We start from the raw sequence: 15,553 nt of genomic DNA, 5'->3' as shown, positions 1-15,553 counted from the left end.
TTTTACTACGTTAAAGGCGCTATATAAATGCAAGTTGTTGTTATACACATATATATTAAAGAGTTTTCCATTTATATATGTAGAAAATATATTCAGTGTAACAATAATTATCGGGACTAAAGCCATTTATTGTCATATTGGAATAATAATTTAAGGAACGATCGTTTTCGAAACAACTATTAGCATGGCAGATCCTTGGCACGACGTATTTTAAGCATCCTTGAGCCAATGGCTGTTTACCCCACCTTACTGTGACTCTTCGGAGCAGCATTAAGATGGATCAGAGCACATTGCGCTGTACGTGATCTCATCAGTGTGTGTATGTTGTTGAGGACTGACGCCGGGCTCTCACTCTGTGCTGTGTGGTGTGGCAAAGCCTGAGCCGTAGAACGAGAGGTGGCGAGTGAGTGAGACAGTGAGTGCCGCATTGGCACCGACACACACAAACACTCTCTCCTCTCTGACAGCACAACAAGGTCAACTCCCGCCCCCACCCTCCAAAAAAAGATCAACCTCCCCCTTTCCCGCCCAGCTTCATTCAATCTCCGGACAGCGAGGCTGAGTGCAGAAACAATCTGTGCGCCAGCACTGAATGTGTGAAGCAAAACAAAAACCCTGGAGGAAACCAGCTTCTACAGTGACAGACTGAGTGAAAGTCAGGAGGCTGATCCCACAGTATTGCGTTTCACAACAGCGGCAGGCAGTCGCAGACTGAGAGAAGAAGATGGCTTCTCCCTCCTCCTCTGCAGCCTCCTCCCCGCAGGGAGGCGGGACCTCTCCAAATCCGCCAGACCGCATTCGCCAGGTGGGTTCAAAATATCGCAAAGATTGTTTTGGTAGTTTTTAAAATACATATAAAGATACATATCAACCAGTGTCCTGCACTGTGCAAAACAGCCCGCGCCCGGGGCAGAGAAAGGCTCCCAGTCGAATATTTTCAGTGCTTCGGGAGACTGACATTCAAGGCGTTGCCTAGGTTACCAAAATCTTTGGAGTTCTCCATCAGTGATGTAGAGAGAAGAGAGGAATTGGAGAAAATACTAGCTTCAGGTTTATCCCAATGGTGTATGTTTCCCTCCCTTTTTCACTTGGCGGACAAGTGGAGAGGGTACGAGTCGGTGCTGGCCATCTGTACAGACTGGAGCAGGTGCTTGTGTGCAATGCTGATGTTGTTTGGATTCAGGCTGCACGGTGGACACGTATTCACACTTGAAACACGCACATAGCATGAAATAATAAAATAGCAGAATGTTATTTTTCCTTTTGAATAGTCATTCTGTACAATATTGAATGACGATTATTGGAGACTGCAAGATAATTGAATATATTTGTGTTCGGGCATACATTTTAAATAATCTACTAAAATGACCGTTTTATCAAACTGCTATGATTTATTGTCAGAATTAATATTCTGAAATTATTTTTTGACGGCTTTCATTCCCCATTCCGTTCACTAATGTTGGTCGGTGTGAGTTGGGTGCGGAATAGGGAGGTGTCGTTAGGTTTGCTCATCTTACAAAGTTATTACTCTGTTTTTTACCATTCATCCCATATTGCATTATTGCATTCTGATTTATATATATATATATATATATTTGAGTGAACATTTGATAAGTGACAGCAAATCACGAATATAACAGATGGAGATAAATAATGTTTAGCCCTATGGAAACACTGGGTTAATCCAGATATGACGCTCAATAAATGACTCTTGTATATGACTAATTTGTATTCACCCTCTCTTTTATTGCTCCTGTAAATAACACAATAGAAAGTATGAATCCGCTCTGACCCTCGCCTGTTGAGCCAGACAAACCCGAAAACAACCGACTCCCGCCTCTCCGCCGCAACTCTCGTCAGTGATTGGTATAGCCGCGTGCAGCGACTTTTCTCATTGGCGTATTCAGCTTTCAATTAAACTCGATTTCTCTAGAGTTTGACTGCTTCAATACAGCAACCTCTGGAAATAATAATGACAGTGCGGGCGATTAGAGCAGCTGATCTTAGTGTGACAAGGATGTAGTTCCACGTGTGATCAGTAGAGGGTAAAACATTCAGTTTTCTGATCGGAGTAATCACGGTTCTGGGTAAAACAAATGTTTAATGTGGACAAATGCAAATGGTCTCTGCCTTGATAACAAGCCTTGTTTTAGCCTCAGAAACGTATTATCTCCAATGCTAACCATCCTTATAGCCTTCCTGAAAGCGATTGCCAATTGTGTGAAATTAAGGGTAGGGTTTGTACTCTGGAACCATGTCCACAGGAACTGAGTTGAGACTGTTCAACACACATTTCTTTTAGCACCGTTACAACTGACAAATAGAAAGAGGGAGGCAAAACTTTTATTCTTTGGCCTAGCTGGACTCAACCCAAGACTCAGAAGTGCTGCCCCACACAACCCAATTCCTTAAAAAAAACGGAATATGGGTGCCTTTTCAAAGTAATAATTTTGGCATGGATTGACACGTGTTTTTTTTAGCATTTATATTCAGTATGGTTGATGAAGATTGGAAATTATTTTTTGATGTCCAGGAATACATATAGAAAGTTTGCAATAGAAAAGTCTGTAGAGTTCCACAATGTTTATCCAGTGAGTATCTGGAATATAGAGAATAGGAAGGTCCTAGATTTGATCCTTTGTCTGTGCTCAACTGGGTAGTCTCAGCTGTGTGACAGTAGGTATGCTTTAATTGGTCACAGCCCCTGTGGGTTAGGAAGGGGGAAACCAGGCAAGGTTCAAGCGGTCATTGTCAAATGATCCATGTTGAAATATGACTTAGACAGCAGACAGGATTGGGTTCAGTTGTGATGCACAACCAAATAGCCCACCAATCCACTATCAAGGCTCAGGTATGAATAATAGACATCAGGTCAAGGTGCCAGAGCAGCAATGTTTGTGTCATTGCATTCTAGCAAGGCATCAGTGCCTTTAATCGAGGAAATAGGGAAAAAAGAAAATTGGCAGAGAATAAATTGGTAAGAAATAAAAGCTAAAGCTACAGTGGAACTTCAGTTATCTCCATAATGGAGGAGATTCACATGGTGAATAATAGCAACTGGCAGATAAGTGAAAGTTTTTAGTAAAATTTGTTTTTTTAGTGTATGGTAAAGCAATACCCTAGCAAAGGCGGAGGCAAGGGAGCATGTTCTAACATCCCCTGAAATTTCTATAATTTTTTAAATAAGTCCATACCTTTTATAAGAACGTGCCTTAGATCATGTAATAGAACACATGACAAAGAATCTGGAATACAGTTGCTTGGAGTATTTTAATATAATGTAACTATTTAAAAAGTTATAATTAAACTCCTCCCTCCTGAAGTTGATGTCTCCTGATCTGCATGCTCAGTACCTCACTAGATTATGCACTTATTACTGAGAAGTCGGGGAAGCTTTTTTATAATTAAGGGGAATATTTAGACTTTACATATGAAGAAAGGTTATTTTAAGTTTATACACACTTTATTCTAAGATGCAGTGCAAATCATAACTAAAAAGGAAAAGTAAGATGCATTGCTAGGTTTCACTTGTAACACTAGAATAGGCAGAATTGAGGTAACTTTATAGGCCACTCCATGTTGAGCAGATAAATTAAACTCCACCCATCTTCACTGGGGACTTAGTGTCTTGCTTCTTTCACATATCTGAACATTACTTTACTCTCAATAATTTATGCATCTGAAATGAGCTTCATAAGTTATTTTACATTCCGGTTCAATATTTTTCTGAATGTATGCTGAATAGTTGAATATATCCGTTGCTTTTCCAACCAACCAGTCATTAAAGAATCACTTTGCATTATTTCAGTTTTATTATACTTATAATAATGTAATAATGAATTATTATGCTTCTTATTAGTATTGTCAGACTGACAGAATAACATACCCATCCCTCTAGAGGGTGTTTTAACAAAAAAATATTGATATAGGTGGACTAGCTCATCCGCAACCTTGTTAGTCTCATGAGTCTCCTGTCTGTCTCTAGATTAAGTAAAGTAACAGACATGATCGTGATCATATTGCATCTGCCACCAGCCCACATGCTGTCTGGAAATGGAGTTAGGCTACAGGTGGATAGGAACGTGAAGCTACAGTCTGTTCTGTACAGATACAAACTGTAGGCAGCAGCAACCATCCTTGATGATTAATAATAAAAATTACATAATATTATTTGTCAGGTTACATAGAATTACATAGAATACAGGACACAGAAACTGGCCATTGGGCCCAACCAGTCCATGCCTATGTTTATGCTCCACTCGAGCCGCCTTCTGTCTTTCCTCATCTAAATCTATCAACATAACCCTCTGTTCCCTTCTCCCTCATATGTTTGTCTAGCCTTTGCTTAAATGCATCTATACTGTTCGCTTCAACCACTCCCTGTGGTAGTTCCACATTCTCACCACTCTTTGGGTAAAGAATTTTCTTCTGAATTCCCTATTGGATTTGTTGGTGACTATCTTATATTGACGGCCTCCAGTTGTGCTCTTCCCCACAAGTGAAAACACTCTCTGTATCCACTCTATCAAAACCTTTCATAATTTTAAAGACCTCTATTAGGTCACCCCTCAGTCTTTTTCAAGAGAAAAGCGACCCAGCCTGTTCATCGTTTCCTGATATTGTAGATACTGGATTCTTTTCCCTTCAATCTGTTTCAGCCAATTCACTGACACACGAACACTTTTAGTCTTAGCAACATAAGACCTTTATTAGAGATTCTCCGGCCGGGACCTGTTAAGATAAAGGGAACACCCTCGATTTGAGCCTGTCCACCTCTCTCTTGACAAGTCCCATAACAGTACAAAAGCTCAATATTTATACATTGTTACAGCAAAACATATTTGAGTGACACTCAGTTTATACAATCATTGGTCGACTTCCCCCATAGCATACCCAATTGCAGGCTAACAACTCTTCAAATAGGGCGGGCTCCAGGAATGTGTTTATAGTTTCGATTTACATAGCATTTCCCTATTTTATGGCTGGTTATAGCAGCCCCTCGTCTGACTCATGCCTGACTTTGCTTTTTCGCGTAACTCGTGTTTGACCACAACTCTGAGTAACCCCCTTTTTGTGTCGACATTGCAAATATCTCAGCGTGACATTTTCTTTTAGCCATCTTCCCATGATCCTATTCAACTGACACATTCACAACTCTTCTATTCACATTCTCATTCCCCCCTTTTATCATTCCATGATAACCCTGGTGATTATTCCAGGAGTATCGCATTCAGCCGTTCGCATTCTTGTTTCTCATACTCTTCTTGATCCTCGAGTAAACTTTTAGTCTGTTGAACCAGATTCCCGGAGCTCGTGAATGTAAGAGTTTGCTCCAATTTTGCCATCATTACTTTACAACAGACATTAAAGCAACCAATAATCAGACAACAGGTAACTATTATCATAACGAGAATAACTGCTCCATGCATTAAATAAGATCCCCAGGATCCTCCAAATAACCAATCCAACCAACTATTTCCTTTCTCTGGGCCCTGCCTAAACTCATCCAGCTGCTTTTTTATGGCATCAATGGCTTGGGTGATATTGTATGATTCATCCGTGACATGTGTTATACATTTGTCCCCTATAATTGTGCACGCTCCTCCTTGTTGGGCCAGCTGATAATCCACAGCATAACGGGTCTGCTGCGTATACAATCTTAGTTCAGACAGCTCTCTGTTGATGGCATCCAGTCCCTTAGACATGCTATTTCCCAAAATGGTCAATCCGCAAATAAGGTAGTTCCTATTTTTGGCACTAATTACCCCTGCCGATCCACCTACAGATAGGGCCCCGAGGAACCCGTAGCCGAGTGATGATCCCAGCGTGATAGGATCCTCCCAATCGGCACAGAACTCCTTGCTGATGGCCCGTGTTACTATCCTTCTCTGGGTGTGCCCCCTTTTATATTCGCCCGTTTGTCCCTCACAGGGTGCATCCGAGGTATCCGCCGTATATAAATCGCGGGGAGTCCACCCAGGGGTAGCCACGAACAGGGCCTCTACTGATTGGGCTAATGGGTAACACACAGTTCGATTGCCATGCAATCGGGTATGGGTCTGATAAAATAAGTTATCCTGTAGCCCTTCTAGTTCTGCTAGGATAGCACAAGATAGCACAATTATACCTGCTAGCTTACACATGCTTAAGTAATTTTAGACGATACTACACATTAGTTAACAATAAGATAAGGATAGATCAGAAAACAGCTATGTCTGCTTGTTCCTTTCTCCTGCCGTGTTCTTGGCGTTTTTCTTCCTGCCCCAAGGATGTGGTTTATTCAGCTATGGAGGAGAGGAAGTCTGGAACAGAAACAAGGGTTAGGACGACCAGTGAGATAGGCTCATTATGAAGTAATAAGTTTACAGTGGTGCAGGTGAACCCAGGCACATCTCCCTTCAACCTTAGCTGCGGTGGGGGTAGTGAGTAACACCTGAAAAGGCCCCTCCCATCGTGGCTCTAGTCCCTTTCGAATCCATTTCTTAATCAGGACATACTTCCCTGGTGCCACGAGAGATGATTCGGGTAACACTGGGAGGCCAAGGTGAGCCTCTCGAACCTGGTTGTGAGCTAGTCGCAGAGCCTGAGTCAGAGAAAGAACATAGGTGGTCATCAGTCGAGCTGGGATACCATATCTGGGAACAATTTCCCTCATTAACACCTTAACAACAGTTTGAGCCTTATTGTCCAGGGTAGGGTAGGCTTCAATCCATCTGCTAAACACATCTACTATTACTAACACATATTTGTAACACTGAACTTTTTGCAACTCAATGTAGTCCAACTGCAATGTCTCAAAGGGACCTTCTGGTAGGGGCGTCTTACCCCAATCACAGGGGACTCCCTTCCCTGGATTATGTTGCTGGCAAACCAGGCAATGGCTACTGATGTTCTGGGCGAGCGCCTGGAGTCTAGGGTGCCACCAAGTAGCCAAAAGTGTGTCACTCATGGTCCTTGCTCCACAATGAGTAGCAAAATGCATACATTCAATAACCCATAGAGCCAACTCGTCAGACATGCAAGTCTGTTCCGCGGGAGTGGTCCAGAGTTTAGAAACATTGTCATAAGTACATCCATAATCTTTCCACAACAGTTTATCTTTTTCAGGAGCGTCCTCCTGTGCTTTAATGACATCTTGGATGGTTGGCATTGGTTTTTCCGAGGCTAACTTATCCTTGGCAGGACTTTTAGTTTGACTCATCATTCTAGGCACCACCATTTGTTGTCCGCAAGAGGCCTGTTTAGCCTCTCTGTCAGCACAGCGGTTTCCTATGTCAACCGGAGACTTTCCGGTAGTGTGGGCGGTACACTTGACAATGGCAATACGCTTGGGGAGCATGAGGGCTTGCAACAAATCAGATACTAGTTGCCTATGGGATATCTCATTCCCCTGTGAGGTTAGGAATCCCCTATTTTTCCATAATTGTTCGAAATCATGGGCTACCCCAAAGGCATACCTAGAGTCGGTATAGATATTGACTTTGAGGTCTTTGGCCAAGATACAGGCTCGGGTGAGGGCAAATAGTTCAGCTTGTTGGGCGGAATAGGCGGTTTCAAAGGCGACAGATTCCAAAACCTGATTTTCCTGGTTTACTATGGCGTATCCTGAGATTCGTGTACCTTCTGGATTAATAGAAGAACTTCCGTCAACCTACATAATACAGTCTGGGTCTTCCATTGGTACATCAACTAAATCTTCCCTGACCGACGAGGCCTCTTGAATTAAAGATAAACAATCATGACTGGGTTCTTCCTCATCTTGGGGTGGCTCAGTAAGAAAACAGGCCGGATTAATGGCAGTACAGTGCCGAAAGGTCAGCTTAGGATTATTCAGTAGGTAGATCTCATATCTGCTTTGCCTGGCCATGGTAAGGTGTTGAGTCTGCAGTTGGCCCAGGAGGGCAGCTACAGAGTGAGAGGTGTTAAGACAATGGTAGCACAGTCTTTCAGAATTGTACAATACAGTTGAAAGGGCTGGTCATAGAGGGGCCGGCCCAAAGCCGGAGCTTGCAGCAGGGCTGTCTTTAGTTCCTTAAAGGCTTGGACGTCTGTGGCTTCTATTTCAAAGCTGCCTTCTTTAGTTGTGTACGGTGTAAGGTGCTTAGTCATCAGGGCAACATTAGGGATCCAGGATCTGCAGTAATTGATCATCCCCAACCACTGCCGCATCTGTTTAGCCGTGCTAGGGACTGGAAACTGGCAAATTGGTTCGTCATCCGGGGAGGTTCTCTGTACAATCAAGCTATGTAATCGGGGGACGGTTGGCCAAAGGGGTTGTTCTGGGAGAAGTTAGTGTAAGATCCCTGTCCTCTCCCCCCTTGCCCCCCTCCTCTTCCTCCTCTTCCTCTTTCATGCCGACGGGAGGGACACTCTCTACTCCAATGTCCTTCTTGCTCACAATTAAAGCATCCATCTCGTCTTTCCCAGCCCTGACCTCTTCCCATACCAGGCCGGGGACAGTAGGGCGGTCCGTAATTAGCAGGGCCCGGGCCATTTGGGTGTTTGGTATAACTGTATCCCTGTTTATCCACCCAACCCTGCACGCAACACTGCGGTTCCATCTGGTATCCCCTTGGGTCGGGTTTTGGTCCTTCCACCCGAGGCGGCTCTTCCTTTCTAGTCACGTATTCAGTCTTGACCCGGGTTGGGGGCGCACCTCCCCCCTCTCCTTTCTTTTCCTGCCAATAATATTTAACCGCCCTTTCCATCTGGGCTTTACTGTTATCCGCCCAATTCATATTATTTGTCCGGATAGCGTAAGCAATCGAATAGAGCAGGCACTGAAGTAGGATAGCGCAGAATTGAGGTGAATTATCCTCTGCCCTGAAGGCATTATCTCCCGATTGGCTTCCGTATATCTCAATAAACCTTTCCATGAATTCGTCGGCAGTTTCTTCTCGTTTGGGTTTAGTTTCTAATACTGCTGCCATACTGATGGGCTTCTGAAGGTTCTTGCTGAGAGCATTAAAGATAGCGTTTAGGCGATCCTGGGCATTATATGGGTGAGCAGTCACTAATGCATCATGGGTGGCTCGCCCCAAATTTTCTAAGAACCGGACATGTTCAGTCGGGCTCAGGGCCTGCTGCACTAAGGACCACAAGTCTCTTGATTCTGCATTATAAACTGAAATAGTAGTTCGCAGATGATCTATAAACTTGACAGGTTCTTTTTTTCGATCTGGTATGGTGGCCAGAAGGGCCATAATTTCGTTCGGTTTCCAGGGCACATAGACATCTATGGTGGGGTGGTTTGCAGCTTGTTGTGCATCAGGGTTTGACATTGGTCGGACTGGGAATTGGCGTCGGGGCTTTGGGATGGGGGTGTCAATCTTGGAAGGCATTTCTAGGTCGGAGGATGGTTCGGAGCTGTCTGACTGCTCGGCACCTCCGCGTCTCGATTGGCGGGAGTGTCTGCTATGCCTTTCACAACTGGGACTGGTAGTTTGACTAGAGGATTTACGGGACTGTCTGTGATGTCGAGATATAGTTCTGCCCTTCCGAGTGTGAGATCTGGTCCTCTCAGCTATATTGCCTGTGAACTGGGGATCTGAATCGCTATCAGAGGATGAGGAGTCCGTTTGGGCTTGTCGCTTCGTTGGTGTGGGGTTACATTTATCTTTTAACTCCTCTCGCTGGAGTGTAAGGTGGAGGGGGATGGGAAGGAGGCTGTGACAAAGGGCCAGAGGCTGCAGGAGGCGCCGTTGGGCACGGCTGTGTCCATTTATCAATTTCATCATCAGCCTCGGTCAATGCAAAGCCAACCATTCGACTACTTAGTCTATCGGTACCCTTCTCAGAGATCCCAGGGGAACTCTTAGTACGTTTCTCGTGCGCGCACTCTTTCTTTAAGCCGTCTACAATTTTAACATGTCCTCCTTCTGTCCACGAGAGTCCTAGTTTAGTGGCGTTCTCCTGCCAGCTTGACAGAAGGGACTCCATTTGGCTATTAAATCCTTTTTTAACCACCGGGACCATATATATATATTTTTTTACTCAACAAACCGATCCTTTGTGCATTTCCTGGCTCTGTAACTTATCATCCGAATATACGTAATTCAATAAGGTTCACACTCTTAAACTTCCCACATACAGGACAACACTACGAAGGGTTAAAAAAACTTTCACTGTTTGAAAAAGTGGGTGGAGCTAAAACAAACCACAACTCCCCGGTTTCCCCACACAAGCTTCCTTATCCACAGTAAAAATCATACAAGCATTTCTCATTTAAAACAGACGTTCACAAGAGTCTCTCTTCTTTCCTATTAATTTTTGGATCCATGACCTTTCAGGGAATTCGTAGTTTTATCTAAATTACCCATCCTCGTGTTGCCGCACGTTGGATCAGGGTCCTAATTAGTCCTGATTGTCCCCATGTTGCCCCGTGGTGGTTTCAGTTATCTTACCCAGAGCCTAGGCGGACCAAGTGATATACAAGATCGACACCGTACCTGGCATAAGTACAATTTAAAATTTACACAGTCCCGCGTAGTTCCCGCAGCTTAATTTTACGTAATTCCCTAACCTCCGCGTTTCCCTACGCAGTTCGCGCGATTCTCTATCCCTCCGTGTCGCCGCACGGTTTTCCTGTTCGTGTTGCCGCACGATCCTTACTTAATTTGTTCTAGGTTCCAGATTTAAATCCAATCAGTGCCTAGACGGGCCAAGTGATATACAAGGTCGACGTCACACCTGACTTGGACACTTATTTCCTAAGTTTAGAAAGTGTTCGCCAGATTGACCTGGATCTCGTTCAGACACCACCTGAGAACCAGCGAGTGGCTAAACTTTACTCAGACTTTTGAAATCGGAGGAAACTGGAGCAGTATTGAAATTATACTTACTCCAGTGGCCATTTTCCTCTCGTCTCATCCAAGGCTAGTCTGGCTCTTAATTCGCAAGTTTTCGGCAGTCGTCCGTTGAGATCCCACTTCTGACACCAAATGTAGATACTGGATTCTTTTCCCTTCAATTTGTTTCAACGAATTCACTGACACACGAACACTTTTAGTCTTAGCAACAAAAGACCTTTATTAGAGATTCTCCGGCCGGGACCTGTTAAGATAAAGGGAACACCCTTGATTTGAGCCTGTCCACCTGTCTCTTGACAAGTCCCGTAACAGTACAAAAGCTCAATACTTATACATTGTTACATCAGAACATATTTGAGTGACACTCAGTTTATACAATCATTGGTCGACTTCCCCCATAGCATACCCAATTGCAGGCTAACAACTCTCCAAATAGGGTGGGCTCCAGGGATGTGTTTATAGTTTCGATTTACATAGCATTTTCCTATTTTATGGCTGGTTATAGCAGCCCCTCGTCTGACTCATGCCTGACTTTGCTTTTTCGCGTAACTCGTGTTTGACCACAACTCTGAGTAACCCCCTTTTTGTGTCGACATTGCAAATATCTCAGGTTGACATTTTCTTTTAGCCATCTTCCCATGATCCTATTCAACTGACACATTCACAACTCTTCTATTCACATTCTCATTATGTATACCCTTGCATTTCTGGTATCATCTTTGTAATTCTTCTTTGCACCCTCTCCAGTGCCTCTATATCCTTGTTATAATATGGCAACCAGAAATGCACGCAGTAGGTGTGAATTAACCAAAATTCGATACAGGTTTAGCATAACTTCCCTACTTTTCAATTCTGTACCTCTAGAAATAAACCCTAGTGCTTAGTTTGCTTTTTTTGCGGCCTTGCTAACCTGTGTCGCAACTTTTAGTGATTTGTGTATTTGTACTTCGAGATCCCTTTGTTCCTCTACCCCACCGAGACTCGCACCCTCCAAGTAATGAGTGACCTCCCTATTCTTCCTACCAAAATGTAATACCTCACATTTATCTGTGTTGAACTTCATTTGCGAATTATATGCCCATTCTGCAAGTTTATTAATGTCCTCTTGTAATTTGTTGCAGTCCTCCTCAGTATTGACTATCGCCCCCAATTTGGTGACATCCGCAAATTTAGAAATTGTGTTTTTAATTCCAAAGTCTAAATCGTTAATATAAATCGTGAGCAACAGTGGTCCAGCACTGATCATTATGGAACACCACTACCCACCTTCTGCCACTATTAATAGCTACCTCTTACTCCGACTCTCTGCTTTCTGTCTTGAAACCAGCTGGCTATCCATTCTGCAACTTGTCCCCTGACTTCGTATTCTCTGACCTTGTTCATCATGGGATACCTTATTGAAGGCCTTTTGAAAGTCTAGATAAGTTACATCTACTGCATTATCATTGTCCATTCTCTCTGTTACCTCTTCAAAAAAATTCAATGAGGTTGGTCAAGCAACACTTTCCCTTTTGAAATCCATGCTGATTATATTTTTGGTTTCTAGATGTTTTTCTATTTTCTCCTTTAGTAGTGATTCCATTATTTTTCCAACCACCGATGTTAAGCTGACTGGACTATAAGTCCTTGGACATGTTCTATTCCCCTTCTTAAATATAGATATTACATTAGCTATCTGCCAGTCCTCTGGCACTACATCTTTTTCTAATGAATTATTAAATATATGTAACAATGCCTCTGCTATCTCTTCCGCAGATTCTTTTAAAATGCATGGATGCAATCCATCCGGACCAGGGGTTTTATCCTCTTTGAGTTTGATTAGTTTATTTAATATATCCCCTCTTTTTATTTTATATATACTTATCTCATTACTAATCTTATCATCTAATGTCATGTCCACCTGTTGTATCTCCCTGGTAAATACTGAAGCAAAATAATTATTTAATATTTCTGCTACCTGTTATTGTTACCTGTGGCATTATCCTGTCTAGCCCTTATTGGCGCTATTCCCATCCAAACCTTCCTTTCTTTATTGATGTGCTTGTAAAATATTTTACTATTTGTTTTGTGTTCCTTGATAATTTAATTTCATAGTTCATCTTTGCCTTCCTAATAGTTTTTTTTACTCCTCTCCTAATCTTTTTGCATTATCCCTTATCATGCACTCCCCTGCTGTCTTTGTACTTAACGTATGCCTCTTTCCTTACCCTCAATTGTTCCCTTATGGCTTTATTCATCCATGGAGTCTCATTAGTGTTTAATTTGCTCTTTGCTTTTAGCAGAATATATTTTTCCTACACTCCGTTAAACACCATTTTAAATGTTTACCCTTACATCATTTTTTGCCAATATTGTTGCCCATTTTATTTCCCTAAGTTCTATTCTCAGCACCTCAAAAAAAACTTTTCTCCAATCTAATAACCTGGTTTCATCATACTTGTGTCCTTCTCAATTATCATCTTAAAGCGGATTATATTATGGTCACTATTGGCTAGATGTTCCCCTACTTTTACTTCTCTTATCTGCTTGGTTCATTTCCCATTACTAGATCCAATAGCGAATCCTCCCTTGTTGGGCTTTTTACATATTGATTTAGAAGACCTGTCCACATTGTAGGAACTCCATTCCCTTATCCCCTTTAGCTACCTCTTTTGTCCAATTAATATCAGGATAATGGAAATCCCCCATGATTATTATTCTATGTTTTTTACTAATTTCCCTAATTTGTCTGCATATTTCTTTCTCTATCTCTCTTCCACTATTACATGGTCTGTAGACTACACCTATTTGTGTGATTCATCCTTTATTATCTTTTATCTCTATCCACATGGATTCTCTTTCTGTCTTGCTGATAGCTGTGTCACTTTTTCAACTGTAATTATGTTATCGCTAATAAGTACAGCTACTCCACCTCCCCTTTTCCCCTCTCTATCTTTTCTAAATATGTTACACCATGCAATGTTTAATTCCCAGTCCTGATTTTTCTACAGCCATGTCTCAGTAATCCCTATTATGTCTGGTTCCTCGCAACACGATTGCCTCCAACTCCCCTGTTTTAGTACGGGCAATGTGTGCATTGCTGTACAGACAGTTTAACTCATTTTTAACAGGATTCCCTCTCATTTTGTGTTTAACCATCTTTTTAGACTCCTGTTCTATGACTCTATTTATTTCCTTGCCATCACTGTCCTCCCTTACTTTATTCTTTCCTATGCTCTCTTTTTGTTTATGTTTAGGCTGGTTACATTTCTTGTAGATCCCTCCCCCCATCTTACTAGTTTAAAGCCTTTGTCACCTCCTTATTTACCCTTTCCGCCAGGACATGGGTCCTATCCTGGTTCAGGTAGAAGCAGATTGTTACGTATGTAAACATTACCAATGTGTAAGATTTGCCACCAGGGGGCACACCTGTGGGAGACCCAAGCGTCACCTGCACACCCTGGGCAAGCAGGTGTAAAAGGCAGTCTACCATGCTGCCTCCTCACTCTGGAGTTACAATAAAGAGACCAAGGTCACAACAGTTTGAGCTTAAGATATACAGTCTTGCGGAGTTATTCTAAACATAACAATTGGCGATGAGTAACAGATCGCGAATTTTCACGCAGTTATGCTGTTGGTATTCTTGAGAGATTTGTTGAGGGTGATGATTGGCAAGCCTTCGTTGAGTGTCTTGACCAGTACTTTGTGGCCAACGAGCTAGAAAAGGCAGAAACCACGATCAAACGCAGGGCGATTCTCCTCACCGTTTGCGAGTCCACGATATATCAAAAATCTGCTAGCACCGACGAAACCAACGGACAAGACATATGAAAAGTTGTGCACATTGGTTCGGGAACACCTCAAGCTGAAGGAAAGCATCTTGATGGCCAGGTATCACTTTTATACGTACCAACGCTCCGAGGGCCAGGACGTGGCGACCTATGTCACCGACCTAAGGCGTTTTGTGGGACCGTGCGTATTTGCTAGATTTTTGGGGGAAGTGTTGTGGAACTTTTTCGTGCTCGGAATCGGCCACGAGGCCATTCTTCGCAAACTGCTGCCTGCCGAATCCCTAGATCTGAGCAAGGCCATCACGATAGCCCAGGCTTTTATGTCCACGAACGATAACACTCAACAGATATCATTGCAGCGTCGGAACTCACCGGCAAGCACTGTGCATAAAATAATGCCTTCAGCAGGCAGAACTGTATATAGCAGGGTCTACACGCCTGCAGAGGCCAGACCTAGGATGACTCAAGAGTCCGCCGTGGGGCGTGAATGCAAATCTATTAGCACTAGCGGTGCAGGGGTAATCATCGAGCCCATCAGTGTCGATTCAAGCACTATGTGTGCAAGGGCTGTGGAGCAGTGGGGCACCTCCAGCGAATGTGCTGTGACTCACCACGTGGCAGAGTCGGCAGAAGATGACCGCTCCAGCGTGGATCGCGCTGAACGAGTAAGAGAGGCAACTCAACCCGAGGCTGAAGAGCAAGTGTATAGGATACACACCTTCACCAGCAAAAGCCCTCTGATAATGTTGAAAGTCAAATTAAACGGCATTCATTGAATTGAACACGGGGGCGAGTAAGTCAATTATGAGCCAGAAGGCTTTTGAGAAACTGTGGGGCAATAAGGCGCAAAGGCCAAAACTGGGTCCGATCCACACCAAGCTGTGCACTTACACCAAAGGGCTCATATAAGTCATTGGCAGTGCGGCAGTGAAGGTATCGTATGATGGAGCTGTGCATGATTTACCATTATGGATT

The 15,553-nt window shown here is 43.2% G+C and overlaps 1 protein-coding gene across 6 annotated transcripts in view; it reads left to right on the top strand.

The window, feature by feature from the left end:
- The first annotated feature begins 505 nt into the window (after positions 1–505).
- Positions 506–15,553, top strand: part of ank2b (ankyrin 2b, neuronal) — a 1,291,078-nt gene continuing 1,276,030 nt past the window's right edge. For all 6 annotated transcript variants that reach the window (XM_070871180.1, XM_070871178.1, XM_070871177.1 and 3 more), the window contains exon 1: positions 506–805. In XM_070871180.1, the coding sequence (XP_070727281.1) occupies positions 725–805 (81 nt within the window). In that variant the 5' untranslated portion in view covers positions 506–724. The remainder of the gene's footprint in view (positions 806–15,553) is intronic.

The sequence above is a fragment of the Pristiophorus japonicus genome, chromosome 2 (genome assembly GCF_044704955.1).
Source record: "Pristiophorus japonicus isolate sPriJap1 chromosome 2, sPriJap1.hap1, whole genome shotgun sequence".
Classification (NCBI taxonomy): Eukaryota; Metazoa; Chordata; class Chondrichthyes; family Pristiophoridae; genus Pristiophorus; species Pristiophorus japonicus.
The sequence above is the reverse complement of the archived record's forward strand: the minus strand, read 5'-3'. Positions and strand labels throughout refer to the sequence as shown.